Source organism: Diceros bicornis, chromosome 2, assembly GCF_020826845.1.
Source record: "Diceros bicornis minor isolate mBicDic1 chromosome 2, mDicBic1.mat.cur, whole genome shotgun sequence".
Taxonomy (NCBI): domain Eukaryota; kingdom Metazoa; phylum Chordata; class Mammalia; order Perissodactyla; family Rhinocerotidae; genus Diceros; species Diceros bicornis.
Window position 1 is genome coordinate 8,255,190 of NC_080741.1, and position 13,065 is coordinate 8,268,254.

At 38.2% G+C, this 13,065-nt stretch overlaps 1 protein-coding gene across 4 annotated transcripts in view; it reads left to right on the forward strand.

Annotated features, from left to right (window-relative positions):
- Positions 1–13,065, forward strand: part of PLOD2 (procollagen-lysine,2-oxoglutarate 5-dioxygenase 2) — a 91,617-nt gene that overhangs the window by 54,476 nt on the left and 24,076 nt on the right. For 2 of the 4 annotated variants that reach the window (XM_058551331.1, XM_058551347.1), the window contains exons 5-7: positions 2,510–2,622; positions 4,913–5,003; positions 6,202–6,299. In XM_058551331.1, the coding sequence (XP_058407314.1) occupies positions 2,510–2,622; positions 4,913–5,003; positions 6,202–6,299 (302 nt within the window). The remainder of the gene's footprint in view (positions 1–2,509; positions 2,623–4,912; positions 5,004–6,201; positions 6,300–13,065) is intronic. The other 2 variants (XM_058551341.1, XM_058551356.1) reach the window with 1 other exon arrangement.

Sequence of the window (13,065 nt, forward strand, 5' to 3'; positions counted from 1 at the left end):
TGGATGTTATTATGTCTCCAAAATGTTTTCCCTAGACTGAGATTAATGTAAACATATGGTCAGAAGACATAACCAAATAGGATGGGGGAAATGTGAGAGAAACAAGTTGGGTGGAAATTGCAAGCCACACTGGGAAAACAGATTTTTTTGGGTGATTTCCATGTATATCACTGATACTGCTCAGGCTAGTTCAAATAAGTGCTCCCTGAAGTAGCAGCATAGCATGTCTGGATCCTAGGCTTTGCTCAGCCACTTATGGCAATGAAACCTTCAGCAAGTAATTTACTTTCTCAGTGAGGTGCCTCAATCCCAGCTCTGTTCACCTGCACTTTATTTCAGCATCCCATTCCCAGAGTTGTGCCTTGGAACTTTGTCAGCCCATGTGAATATTGCACTTCTGAAACCATAGCTTCTGGTTTGTACTGCCTAGTTTTAGCTCACTTTTCCTCTCCATCGCAATGTATCTACAGTTCATGGTTTTTGGGATCTCTTGACCATTTTATTTTTTCCTCATCTATCCACCACCTTTGGATTTCATTTCGGTGTTCAAATCAGAGCCTAAGGTTTCTCGTATTGGGCACTGTGCCCTCATTGTCTTAGCGGTCTCCCCCTCTTAGATTTCCAGGTCATGCACTGGCAATGCCTCTGCCTGGGAGGGCTGCCCGCTCTGGACTTCTCTGTCTGAGCACAGACAAGTGCTGGATTGAACTGTGAACTGGTGCTGCTTCTGCCTCCAAACTGTCAGGCCGTCAGTCACACATGGCTGATTTTTTTTAACTTATCCTAAGTCCTAGGTAGTTTAAAAACCGTTTAGCTGTGGAACTCTGCGATAAGTTTTATTTTATATTTATTAATTTTTCCAAACGTGACATGCATAGTGAAATAGCTTAGGTAAATTCATCTAGGTAGTAATATATCTACTCAGCAATCTAAATTTCAGCTGGATGCATAGTACTATGAAAACAGCAAAAACCTACCAATGATTGCCTTTATGAGCGAGTTTAATTAAGGAAAAGGTGTTTATACGTGGGAAAGAGATCATACAAGGACATCAAAACCTCATGCTTATGCTTTCTGTAGTCAAAATAATTAAAGAGATGGTAGAAAATTTAAATATAGTCAATAAAAGTTTATGTAATTTCATGAGTGATAGATTTAGAGGACATGAGTTTTATTTGTGGGTGTACCATTTAGTTTAAAAAAATCTTTATCGTGGAGAGTAAACTTGTTTCCTTATGAGGAAAATTTAAGAATATTAGAAACTTTATTGTTTTGAAATAATATGGCAGTTTAATAGAAAAATATAAATTATATAAAATATATATCACATACTATGAAAATAGATGTAATTCCTTTTCATTTTTATAGGCTGTGTGAGATTTATAAAAAGGATGAGGAAACATAATTTTTGAAAAACAATAATATAAACCATTGGGAAAAGTCATGTGTCACTATTTGGATCTATTTTTAATTGCAAAAGATTGGTCATAGAAATTAAAAAGTGCATTATTTTTCAGTGTTTTAGGATTTTTCTATTTGGCAAAAATAACAGAAATGAACAGTGATTGATGTAGTCATGTTCATTTTGTCTTATTTTCTCTAGGCAACAGTAATAGTCCTGGACCTATTTCTTTTAATTCTTTTATTCCTATGAGAAAATTTTAATTTTGAGGATAAAAATGTAAGTTTCCTTTCATTTCACAGGAGTAAAATTGGTCCCTTTAAAAGTATTGCATGTCATTGAAACAGCACAGCTGGGCTGCATTTCTGAAATTCGGAGGAAGACTCAAACAGGGGAAAAATGATCCTGTTGTCTGTGTCTTTTATAGACAACTGTTACTGGCAAATTTAATGCTTATGCTCTGAGGCCAAGGGGAACAATCCAATTTTAGACTTCCTTTCTCCAGACTGTGACACACAAAACCTAGCCAGAAAATGCTTTAGCAGGCACAGTAATGACTACCTCAAGTAAAGGAAAAATTCCCAAAATGTCCTAGATATAAAATTTCTTTGGGATGTTTGCAGTCAATGACAAATCCAACATTCCTTTGATTGTGTTAGCGTCTCTGGCACTGACATTAAAACCACTGTAGTAGAGATTTTCTTTTTTCAGAAACAGTGAATCCTCTATGAAGGATTCAAGAAGAGCATTTTAGAAGGTCAGAAAGAAAATTCTTCTGTCTTATTCTATTCTTTTCCTAGTAAGTCTTTTTCCCTTAGGAACCGTGGAAAATATTAGTTCCGTTCTTGTGTCAATTAATTTTGGGAATGTGTTTATTCAAAGAGTCTTTGATTTGCAATTCATAGTCAGGTTCACCCTATTATAGTTTATATATAAAACAAAGGACACTCAAACTCATATTTCTCTCTTGGTGAGCTGTGAAATTCCAGCCTAAGGATTTGGCCTAATGGCTTTATAGCTCTATGCAACTGGTCAATGGAATTAACGCAGATACGAGTTTTGGTCTTTGAATACTAAATCCTCTCTTCTGTCTCTGTTGTATTGCAGGATTTATTGGTTATGCTCCGTATATCAACCGTATAGTTCAACAGTGGAATCTCCAGGATAATGATGATGATCAGCTGTTTTACACTAAAATTTACATTAATCCACTGAAGAGGGTATGTAATAGCTCCAATTTTCAGTGACCTCTTTATTTAAGATGGTTACTGGAACTCCAGCCGTGATATCCATATTCTGGGCTGTTAAGAGGCAGAATAGTAAGTAAGAGACCATTTCAAGTTGTGTCACCTCTCTTTGTATAGCATACTTAGAAGTCTCACAAAACACTTTCTCATACTTTTCTTTGACTAGAACATATTTATGTGGCTATATATACTACGCAAAGGAAATTTTGTTCTTTATTTCAAGCATATGTGTCCTACTAAAAATCTGAGTTCTGTTGTCAAGGAGGGGAATGTTGAGGACAATGGCACCTGCGTAGGCCTGAGAGCCAATACTCCTGAGATTGATTTAAATGAAACTTTGGAGAAAAGTAAAACCAAAGTTCTCTAATTCAAGAGTATTTTTAGTATATTTACCTAATATAAGTTAATGTTTCATAAATTTACTATATATACCTGATACAGTTCTAAAATTTACTGAATTGTATATTTGTGGGTATTGTCATTAGGAAACATAAGATTATTTTAAAATATATTTTACAGCGAGTTTGAAACTATAGCTGTTTCTGTTTCTTAAATACATGTCATCTAAGTATTTTCATTAGACACTTAATATTTAAGAAACTTCATTCTTGTTTTTTGGTTGAGGAAGGTTGTCCCTGAGCTAACATCTGTTGCCAATCTTCCTCTTGTTGTTTGAGGAAGGTTGTCCCTGAGCTAACGTCTGTGCCCATCTTCCTCTTGTTGTTGAGGAAGGTTGTCCCTGAGCTAACGTCTGTGCCCATCTTCCTCTTGTTGTTGAGGAAGCTTGTCCCTGAGCTGACGTCTGTGCCCGTCTCCCCCCATTTTGTGTGTGGGTCGCTCTGCAGCACGGCTTGATGAGCTGTGTGTAGGTCCGCGCCTGGGATCCGAACCTGCGAACCCCGGGCCACCAAAGCAGAGCACAGAAACTTAACCACTACGCCACCAGGCCAGCCCCTGAAACTTCCTTCTTAAAATGTTTATTTTTCCTCATCTCCGTTTTTTACTTTCCTTCTTGTGTACCTGACACGGCAAGCCTAAGGACTTGGTCTCTCATCTGGGGGGAGAAACGTGCTCTTGACATGAGTGCTGGCCATGCAGCATGATGCCTGTCTTCGTTTAGTGTGATTCAGCTGTGAAAGTGCTCTGAGTCTTTCTTGGTTGTCTCTGCTTTAGGACACTTCCTCTGAAATCTCACTGCTGAGTTTGTAATATTTCTAGTTGTATAAATCCCGTTTGTTTCTCTCTAAGCATAAGATTTTATCTGGTTAGCATGTGTCTTAGTCTGCTTTGTCTGCCATAACAAAATACCACAGACTGGGTGGCTTGAACAACAGACATTTATCTTCTCACAGTTCTGGAGGCTGGAGTCCGAGATCAGGGTGCCAGCATGGTCAGGTCCTGGTGAGAGCTCTCTTCCTGGCTTGTAGACAGCAGTCACCTTTTTGCTGTTTCCTCACCTGGCGGAGAGAGAGAGAGTAAACTCTCTGATGTCTCTTATAAGGGCACTAATCCCATCATGAGGGCCCCAATCTCATGACCTCAGTTTAACCCTAATTAACTCCCAAAGACCTCATTTCCAAATACCATCACTTTGGGGGTTAGGGCTTTAACATATGAATTTGGGGAGGAACACCAACATTCAGTCTATAACAGCAGGCAAAGACAGTTTTAGGAATATTATTATGACAGAGCAATGTAGCTGAAAAACAGGTGCATTGTAAAGCAGGTTAATCGTTAAGGTTGGGTTGATTAATTACAAAGCTATCCAGCAGTCAGACAGGGGGGTTATGCTGCAGTAGTCACCCCCAGCCTCAACAGCTTAGCACAGCAGAGGTTTATTTCTCCTGCCACATGTCCATTATAGGCCAGCAGGGAGTTGCTGCTTATTGTGGTCACTTGGGGACCCTGGCTGATGGGTCATGTGCCAGAGGGAAAGAGCACACTTAGAGTCTCGAACTGGCAATTACATGCTCCAAGTTGGAAGCAATTCATTTTACCTCTGCTAACAATTCACTGGTCAGAAGGAGCCAAAAGGTGGAGAAGTAGAGATATTGAGAGAACAGCTTGAATGCTGTACCATACCCTTTATCCTCCAAGTTCATCAACTATAAAATTACATTCTTTCTGTCTTTCTGAAGGATATTGCTGGAATAATTTACATATAGGATCTTTAAATTTCCTCCCAAAACAAACTATATTAACATGATAGTGTTATTTGCTATTCTTGTTGTCATTTTCAATGCTATTCTATTCTTATTTTTAGGAAGCTATTAACATCACATTGGATCACAAATGCAAAATTTTCCAGACCTTAAATGGAGCTGTAGGTATGCTTCCTGAATACCAGATTGCTGGTGTGTACAAATGAACACCTGTGTTTTCAACTGTCTTTCCTTTGTTATATCCATTTTGAGTCTGTGACTAGGTTTGCCATGTAGATATTGTAACTATTAAAAAATATTAGATTTGAGCTTAGCTTGCTATAGTTAAATACATTCAGTTAAAATCATTTCCTAGGACTAGTGCAAAAAAGATAAGCTTCTGGCCCTAGGTACCTAGAATTTAGTGTCTCATCATCTGGGGACTGCAGATTTATGTATGAATTAATTACACCTCATTTTTACACATTTTTCAGTGTAAGTGCTTTGTATTGTGGATTACCCAGGAGTATTAGAGTATTTTAAGCTAGCTGAAAGGTAGCTGGTAACTAGGCTACCGCTGTGGAATGTGTGTGTGTGTGTGTGCTTGCTTGCATGCATGTACGTATGCCTGTGTGTGTTTTCCTATATAGACATATATCTTGATAAAAATGTATTAATACATTAAAATAAAAATACATTAATTAATACATTAAAAATTAAAAATACGTTGCAATTCAATACAATTCTTCAAGTCAGTTCATACAGTAAAAAGATTCTCAGAATGGAAAGTGTTTAGTTTGGAGTGCTCAGGAAACATGAGGAAAGGAACCTAAAAGCAAAAAAAAAACTGTTTCTGCTCCCATCTGACTTGTGTGCTCCTGGAATTTGCATTAGGCCTGATTTTCAAGAACTGGAAATACTATCAGTGGTGGCCAATTGTAGAAACTGTGCTTATGCCTGGCAGAGTTCTATTAGCCATACATATACTGCTGTTATCTTCATAATAACCTTGAAAGTCAGGCAAGGATCTCATTTCACAGATGAATAAATTGAGACAGTAGTTTAACTGGTCACATCACTATCAAGAGGCAGAGGCAGGATTGCAAAGACGCTTTCCTTCCAGCAGACACACCTGTGGTTTAGTACCTTAGTTACTGGTGCCAGGTTGGAGTAAGTGAGGCACTCAGACTCTGTCTGTGCCAGTGCTAGCCTTCGTTTTGGGTACCTGCGGTCTTGGAGTAGGCAGAGTTTTTAAAAGTGCTGCAGCACCTGAGATAGTATGCGTGAGAAATTTTGTAACAACAAGATATGTATATGTATAGATAAACTATATAGATAGGTACATATATATGTACATGTAAATACACACACATTTTAGATGACTAAAACCTGTGTTTTCTTTTTAACCCAGATGAAGTTGTCTTGAAATTTGAAAATGGTAAAGCCAGAGCCAAGAATGTATTTTATGAAACATTACCAGTGGTGATTAATGGAAATGGACCCACCAAGGTGAGTCACAGTGACTTTTCCCTGTTTGCTTATTTCTGGGAGATGGACTATGGAGAAATATGTAGAATGTCCTCTTCTTCTTCTTTTTGAATATCTTTAAGAGGCTTTATTTTGGTGCCAACAATTTACTAGCTTTATCTTTTATACCGTATATTATCTGGTTTCATTCAGATTAATCAAACTGATGATTTTTCCTTAGCAGAGTGGTAACTTTTCATTCTATTTGTAACACGTTTCACTTTAATAATAACAGCTAACTTGAGAATGAGCCACATTGCCCTCATACAGGGAATCCTGTCTGAGTAGGAAATGTTGAGGTCATTAGGGATCATTTGTTTCACCTGAGTCACCATTTTCTTTTTTTTTTTTGGTAAGGAATATCAGCCCTGAGCTAACATCCATGCCAATCCTCCTCTTTTTGCTGAGGAAGACTGACCCTGGGATAACATCCGTGCCCATCTTCCTCCACTTTATATGGGGCGCCGCCACAGCATGGCTTGACAAGCGGTGTGTCGGTGCGCACCCGGGATCCGAACCCGGGCCGCCAGCAGCGGAGCGTGCGCGCTTAACCACTATGCCGCAGGGCCGGCCCCTCACCATTTTCTAAGTTAACAACTTTGCTAAGATTGAGGTATAACTGTATGGCCAGAAAGCTTCCTCTTGCATTTTATACCAAGGGTGATCATTTATAGTTGACGAAGACTTAATTTGACTAATGAAATTTTGGATGCTTTTCTGTATCAAATGTGTATAATCGAGCCTGCTGAAAATGTTATTGACTGCAAAATTTATAGATAAGTTTGTATTGCTTTATCCAGTCGAAATGGAACATGAATTGTATACAGTCATCTGTTGCTTAATGACGGGGATGCGTTCTGAGAAATGCGTCATTAGGTGATTTCATCATTCTGCAACATCGTAGAGTGTACTTACACAAACCTAGATAGTCTGGCCTACTGCACACCTGGGCTATATGCTGCTAGTCTTACGGGACCACCATTGTATATACAGCCCGTCATTGACTGAATGTCATTATATGGCACATGACTGTATATATTTATGTGTTTAGTAATACTGTGCCTAAAACAATGTTCTAAGATACTGAGATGCCTGGTTTACTCATAAGTACCTAGAAAAGAGATTAACAGGTAGATTTGCATTGTGGGAAGAGAGGATAAGGAGATGTAGTCTGCTGTTTCAGAGGAGTGAGTAGTGTGAATTCCAATAAAAGCTGTATACATGGAAAAAAATTCAGGGGAAAGCCCACATTGGCAGCTTCTCCACCATCAAACTGGAACATTCCCCTTCTTCTGGCTGTTCTTTCCACCTTGCTTTTCATCCCATTCCTGCCTCCTACGGAGCAGTCTTCTCATGTGCTCTCCTTTCTCTAATCAATTTTCCCAGCTCTCTTCTCTTCTTCTCATCGGCATTTTAAAGACCCTCAAGTCTTTCCCATCCTATAAACAGAACAAAACCTGAGCCAACACAAACCGAAACGTCCTCCTCAATCCACATTGCCTTCCAGCCTGCCTGTCTTTTCTCCTCCTCTTCAGAGCCAGACTGCTTTGAAGTAGAGTAGCACCACTGTTCCCCTTCCCGCCACACCAAGGAGTGCTCCTGTCAAGGTCTCTTGTGACATTCTCGTTGGGTAAGTAGACACTCGTCAGCTGCTTCACCCAAAGATATGTTTGACCATGTCGATCCCATTTGGTCCTACTTGAAATACTCTTTCCTTTTGTTTCCATGGTGCTCTGCTGGTTTATCTACAGATTTTCTGGCCTTTCTTCTTCCTCTTTTCCTCTTCCTCTCTTTTCCTCTCTTTCTTTTTTTAATATACATTTTTAAAATTTAATGCTTGATGTGTATGGAGGTCGGAGAGTTAAGCCTCTTCCTGTATTGTTTTATTTAAGTGTTCCACAGCGATCCACGGAGGCCTCTTCCTTTTCTCTTCTACACACATTTCTTGAGTGATTTGCTTCCTTCTCCTGTGAGCAAATCCTCTCCTAATACTGCTGATTTTCACGTTCTTGCTGTAGCTCCTTTATCTTTCTTGAGCTCCAGGTCTGAAGACCCACTTGGTAGATTTCTTCGTGTGTCATGGAAGACCCAGAGTTCAAGACCTCCAGCTCTGCCTCCTCTTCGTGCAGTTGGTTACCCAGAACTGGGGTTTTGTTTTGGCTGTGGTTGCTTCCCGCTCCAATCCAAGAGCTCTCCTTTCTAACTCCTGTGCAGGGTGGTTTATCTAATTTTCTCAGTGCCCAAAGCAACTTCCTTACTTCAGGCTACCTGCAACCTCTCACCAGTAGCAGCCGCCCACCAGCAGCTTGGATCTGGAGTATTCTGCGGAAGCAGAAGCCCGATCACATCACTCACCTGTGTAATTCCCTCCACTGATGTAGGTATGCAGTTCCAAATTCTCAACTTGTCTTGAAGGCATTTTTAAAATTTTACTCCTGCTTTAGTGATAGCCAGTCTACCACCCCATCCACTCCCCGACTCCTGACCCAACAAACATCCACACGCACATTTCTCATACTCCATCGCTCTCTCCCTCAGCTCCTGCCATCCTGAGGGACTTGCAGCTTCACAAAAATTTCGTGTTTCCTCTGTCTGCAAGTCTTGTGTACTTGCATTTCACTCACTCTGGAATCCCTGCCCTGGTTCCAACCCGCTGTATCCCTACCTGCTCAGTCCTGTTCATCTTTAGGTGTCAGCTTAGTCTTTACTCCTCAGGTGACCTGCATGCTTTTATAATATCTGGAACTTTCTCCGTCACACTACGTACCATGCTCCAGATGGGATGGAAATTACCTGTCTTTTTCTCTTCCTTATTTCCTGGGCCTTTAGCCTAAGAATTACAGAAATGATATCTATCCTGTTGACTTTTGTTTCCCCAGGGTCCAGCACGTGTGTAGCATATGTTAGCCTTTCAATAAATCATAATTGAATGTCAGAGTCTATAAACAATCTAATGACCTAGAATTATTCTTGGGAGTGGTAAGGCAGGCTTGTTTCTGGCAGGGAAAAAGTCATAAAATTGCTGTGGGTCGTCGTTAACTGTCCTTGAGCAGATTTGATAAATGGGCACATTTTGCCTGTGAAGCCCTTACAGTGTGTAAATGTGTGTGTGTGTGTACATACGTGCGCGTGCACAAGCGAGCATGCTTGCCGTTTCTGTTTTAGCCCTCCATCTGACACCCTTGGTGCCAGTCAGGCAAGTGCTTATACAACCGGATGTCTCCTGTAACTACATAGTGTGCTGTTTCTCCTTGGTAATGTAATATTTTAATCAAATTTAAATGTTTTTAAAGAGGGAGCTTGGTCCGGAGAATCTAGCTATTGTGAGTAAGGCCTGATGTTTCGTGATTTCAAAGTGATCAATTCGTTACAAATTCCCGGGATAACGCTGACTGGAGTTTTACTAAGTGACTAAAGGACTTCTCACAGGAAAAGGAGCACTAATCCTTGATCCCTTAGAGAGACCTGTGTGGACTAAGAAATTTTAAGTCTTCTAGGACACAGTCTCAGTTTAGGCTGTCTCTGTTTCTGGCCTTTCGAGCAGTCTAATGATCCTGTATATTTTCTTTGATGTGATCCTATTTAGTCTATCTTCCTATGATTCTGTTTACAGAATTACACACACATTTACACACTGTAAGGGCTTCACAGACAAAATGTGCCTGTTTATCAAATTTTCTCAAGGACAGTTACGATGACCCATGGCAATTTTATGACTTTTTTGCCCTGCCGGAAAAAAATCTGCCTTACCGCTCCCAAGAATAATTCTAGGTCATTAGATTGTTTATAGACTCTGACATTCAATTATGATTTATTGAAAGGCTGATATATACTATACACGTGCAACCAAAACTGAAGTAAGTTTATTATTATAAAAATTATATTTGGTATAATACAAAAATTTGAGAAAAGATTATATAAATAAGCATTCAACTAATGCTTATACTTTCTTTAATAATGTTATGTTAAAGTTAGATAGAGGCACATGAATATACCACATTTTCCCCTGTGTCCAGGCTAATGGGGAAAGAAAGCAGATTGTTCTTTCCATACAAATTTTCTTTTAACCTTCATAAAAGGTGAAAGGATTTTTTATATGAGCTTTTGTAAGTTAATTTTACTTGTTATTTTATTTAGCAAGGGATGATTATAATGTCCATAGTTTTGAGACATAACATTGAACTAAAATGATATAATACGTAATTCATTTCTTAGTTTAAAAACATACACATAATCTGTAAATGAGTGTGTTTATAGACCAAAGTATATAAAGATGAGGTTTTTTTTTTTTTTTTTTTTTTGTGAGGGAGATCGGCCCTGAGGTAACATCTGCCAATCCTCCTCTTTTTTGCTGAGGAAGACTAGCCGTGGGCTAACATCCATGCCCATCTTTCTCCACTTTATATGGGACGCCACCACAGCATGGTTTGCCAAGCAGTGCGTCAGTGCGTGCCCAGGATCCGAACCAGCGAACCCTGGGCCGCCGCAGTGGAGCACGTGCACTTAACCACTTGCGCTACTGGGCAGGCCCCCTAAAGATGAGTTTATTTCTTATTTACTGTCTCCAAATCTCATGCTATTAGGAAGAATAATTTTTAAATTATAAGTAATTTAAAAAATCACTTATAATCCCACTACTCTCCCATATTGTTTTCATTTCATAGCTGCTTTCAGTTTTTATGTCCTTTCAGTATGTATCTATCAAGATTCATATTTTTCATTTGCTTTCATAATGGTGTGTAAACAGTTTCATGTTTTTTAATTAACATTTTTATTTGAAATATGTCTGTGTCTATTCTACATAATTATTCTCTTACTGGTCTAGATACAATATAATATAAATAGTTTTTAGATAGAAACTATGATTTCTGTTTTGAAGCTTTACTTTTTATTCCTGAAGCTTATTTATTGTTAGTAACTGATCATAAGATGCTTATTTTAATACCTAACCTTTTCTTTTAAATATCAGATAATATACATCTCAAGGTAATCATTATGGTATTGGTGGTATTTTTATACAAACAGAAGTTAGACAGAAGAAGATCAAATCACCTAATTTGCACATGAAAACAAATCATTTCTGAAACTAATTTGATTTGCAATAAAAGTAGGGATCTTAATTTTTTGCATAAAAACCACAATGCTAGAGTCACTATAACCTTGAATAATTGAATGATTTGAAAAAGAAAGAAAGAAGAAAGAAAAAAATTGGTTGGAAAAGTTTCTCTGCCAATGAAATGACATCATCCTTGGAAACATTTTGGTATTGTGAAAAAGAACCATCAGGAAAGAACTACCACCTGGTAGCTGGGACTGCCGAGGACAGCCCAACCGCGTTAACTAGTCTTCTGCACTTTCCAGAGCTGCCAGCATGGATGTCTGCAGTGTTTAATGAAGAGAACAGATGTGATGCAGTGTGAGGGTGGTGGATAAGCTATGCCTATGTGGTGAGAGATCTAAAAGAGGGAGGTTTCCAGTCAAAAGTAATGTTTTTAAAATATCTTAATTATCTATGAAAATTGAATTAAGGCTAAAAAGTAGAAAGCAGAAAAGTTACAAAGTAAAACTTTAATTTTGAAAACTAAAAGTAATGCAGTTTATGCTCTAACCTTTTAAAAAATATTAATCATTTTAATATTCACATAGGGATTCTAATAGACTGGTCAATAATTAATGAAATAAATATTTAATTTTTTATAAGATTTCTGAGATAAGGGAAGTACCAGTCTTTATATATAGATGAATATTTTAGATATGGCCAACTATTTGGGGGATTTTTTTCTTCTTTAAAAAAAATTATTTCCCAGAATATTTTAGATAAAACTGTGTATTTTCTACTAGGCTTTTTAAAAATCCCTTTTGGAAATAATACATAATGAAGTATCCGTTTTCACATAAATCTCTTTATTTTCTTCCTTCAAAACCCTAATCTTGTATAGAACATGAATGATTAATGTTTGCATTTGTAATTTGACAACAGTAAAATTTTTGTTTTTATTATAGAAACAAAAATATTTATTTCTATAATAAAAAAATATTTGTTTTTTTCTTTTCTTTTTTTTTTTTTGAGGAAGATCAGCCCTGAGCTAACATCCATGCTAATCCTCCGCTTTTTGCTGAGGAAGACAGGCTCTGAGCTAACATCCACTGCCAATCCTCCTCCTTTTTTTTTTCCCCTCCAAAGCCCCAGTAGATAGTTGTATGTCATAGTTGTACGTCCTTCTAGTTGCTGTATGTGGATCGCGGCCTCAGCGTGGCCAGAGAAGCAGTGCGTCGGTGCGCGCCTGGGATCCAAACCCCGGCCGCCAGTAGCGGAGCGCACGCACTTAACTGCTAAGCCACGGGGCCGGCCCCAAAAAAATTTGTTTTTATTATATTTTGTTTTTATTAAAATGACCGCATTGACTCTTGAAATGTATTAATGAATGCCTTAAGTACATATTTCCTGCCTTGTAGTTTGTTTCCTGAATTATAATATAGTTCAAAAGAAATGTGAGTTACTTGTCCATGTCGTCTGATTGTTATACAGATTAAATGTAACTATGTCTACAATATCTGTATTACACAAAGATTTTCCCATTGTAATTAATGGTGTACTTGTTTTAACAGCATCTCTTCAGTTCAATACAATAGAAATATCTGGATGGAATCTCAAATATTTGGGAGGAATCTCGTAAAATAGTATTAGACTAATCTACCTCATCTGTTCTATATCTTATGATCTCTTCGAGGGTCTTAAGAAGCTAGA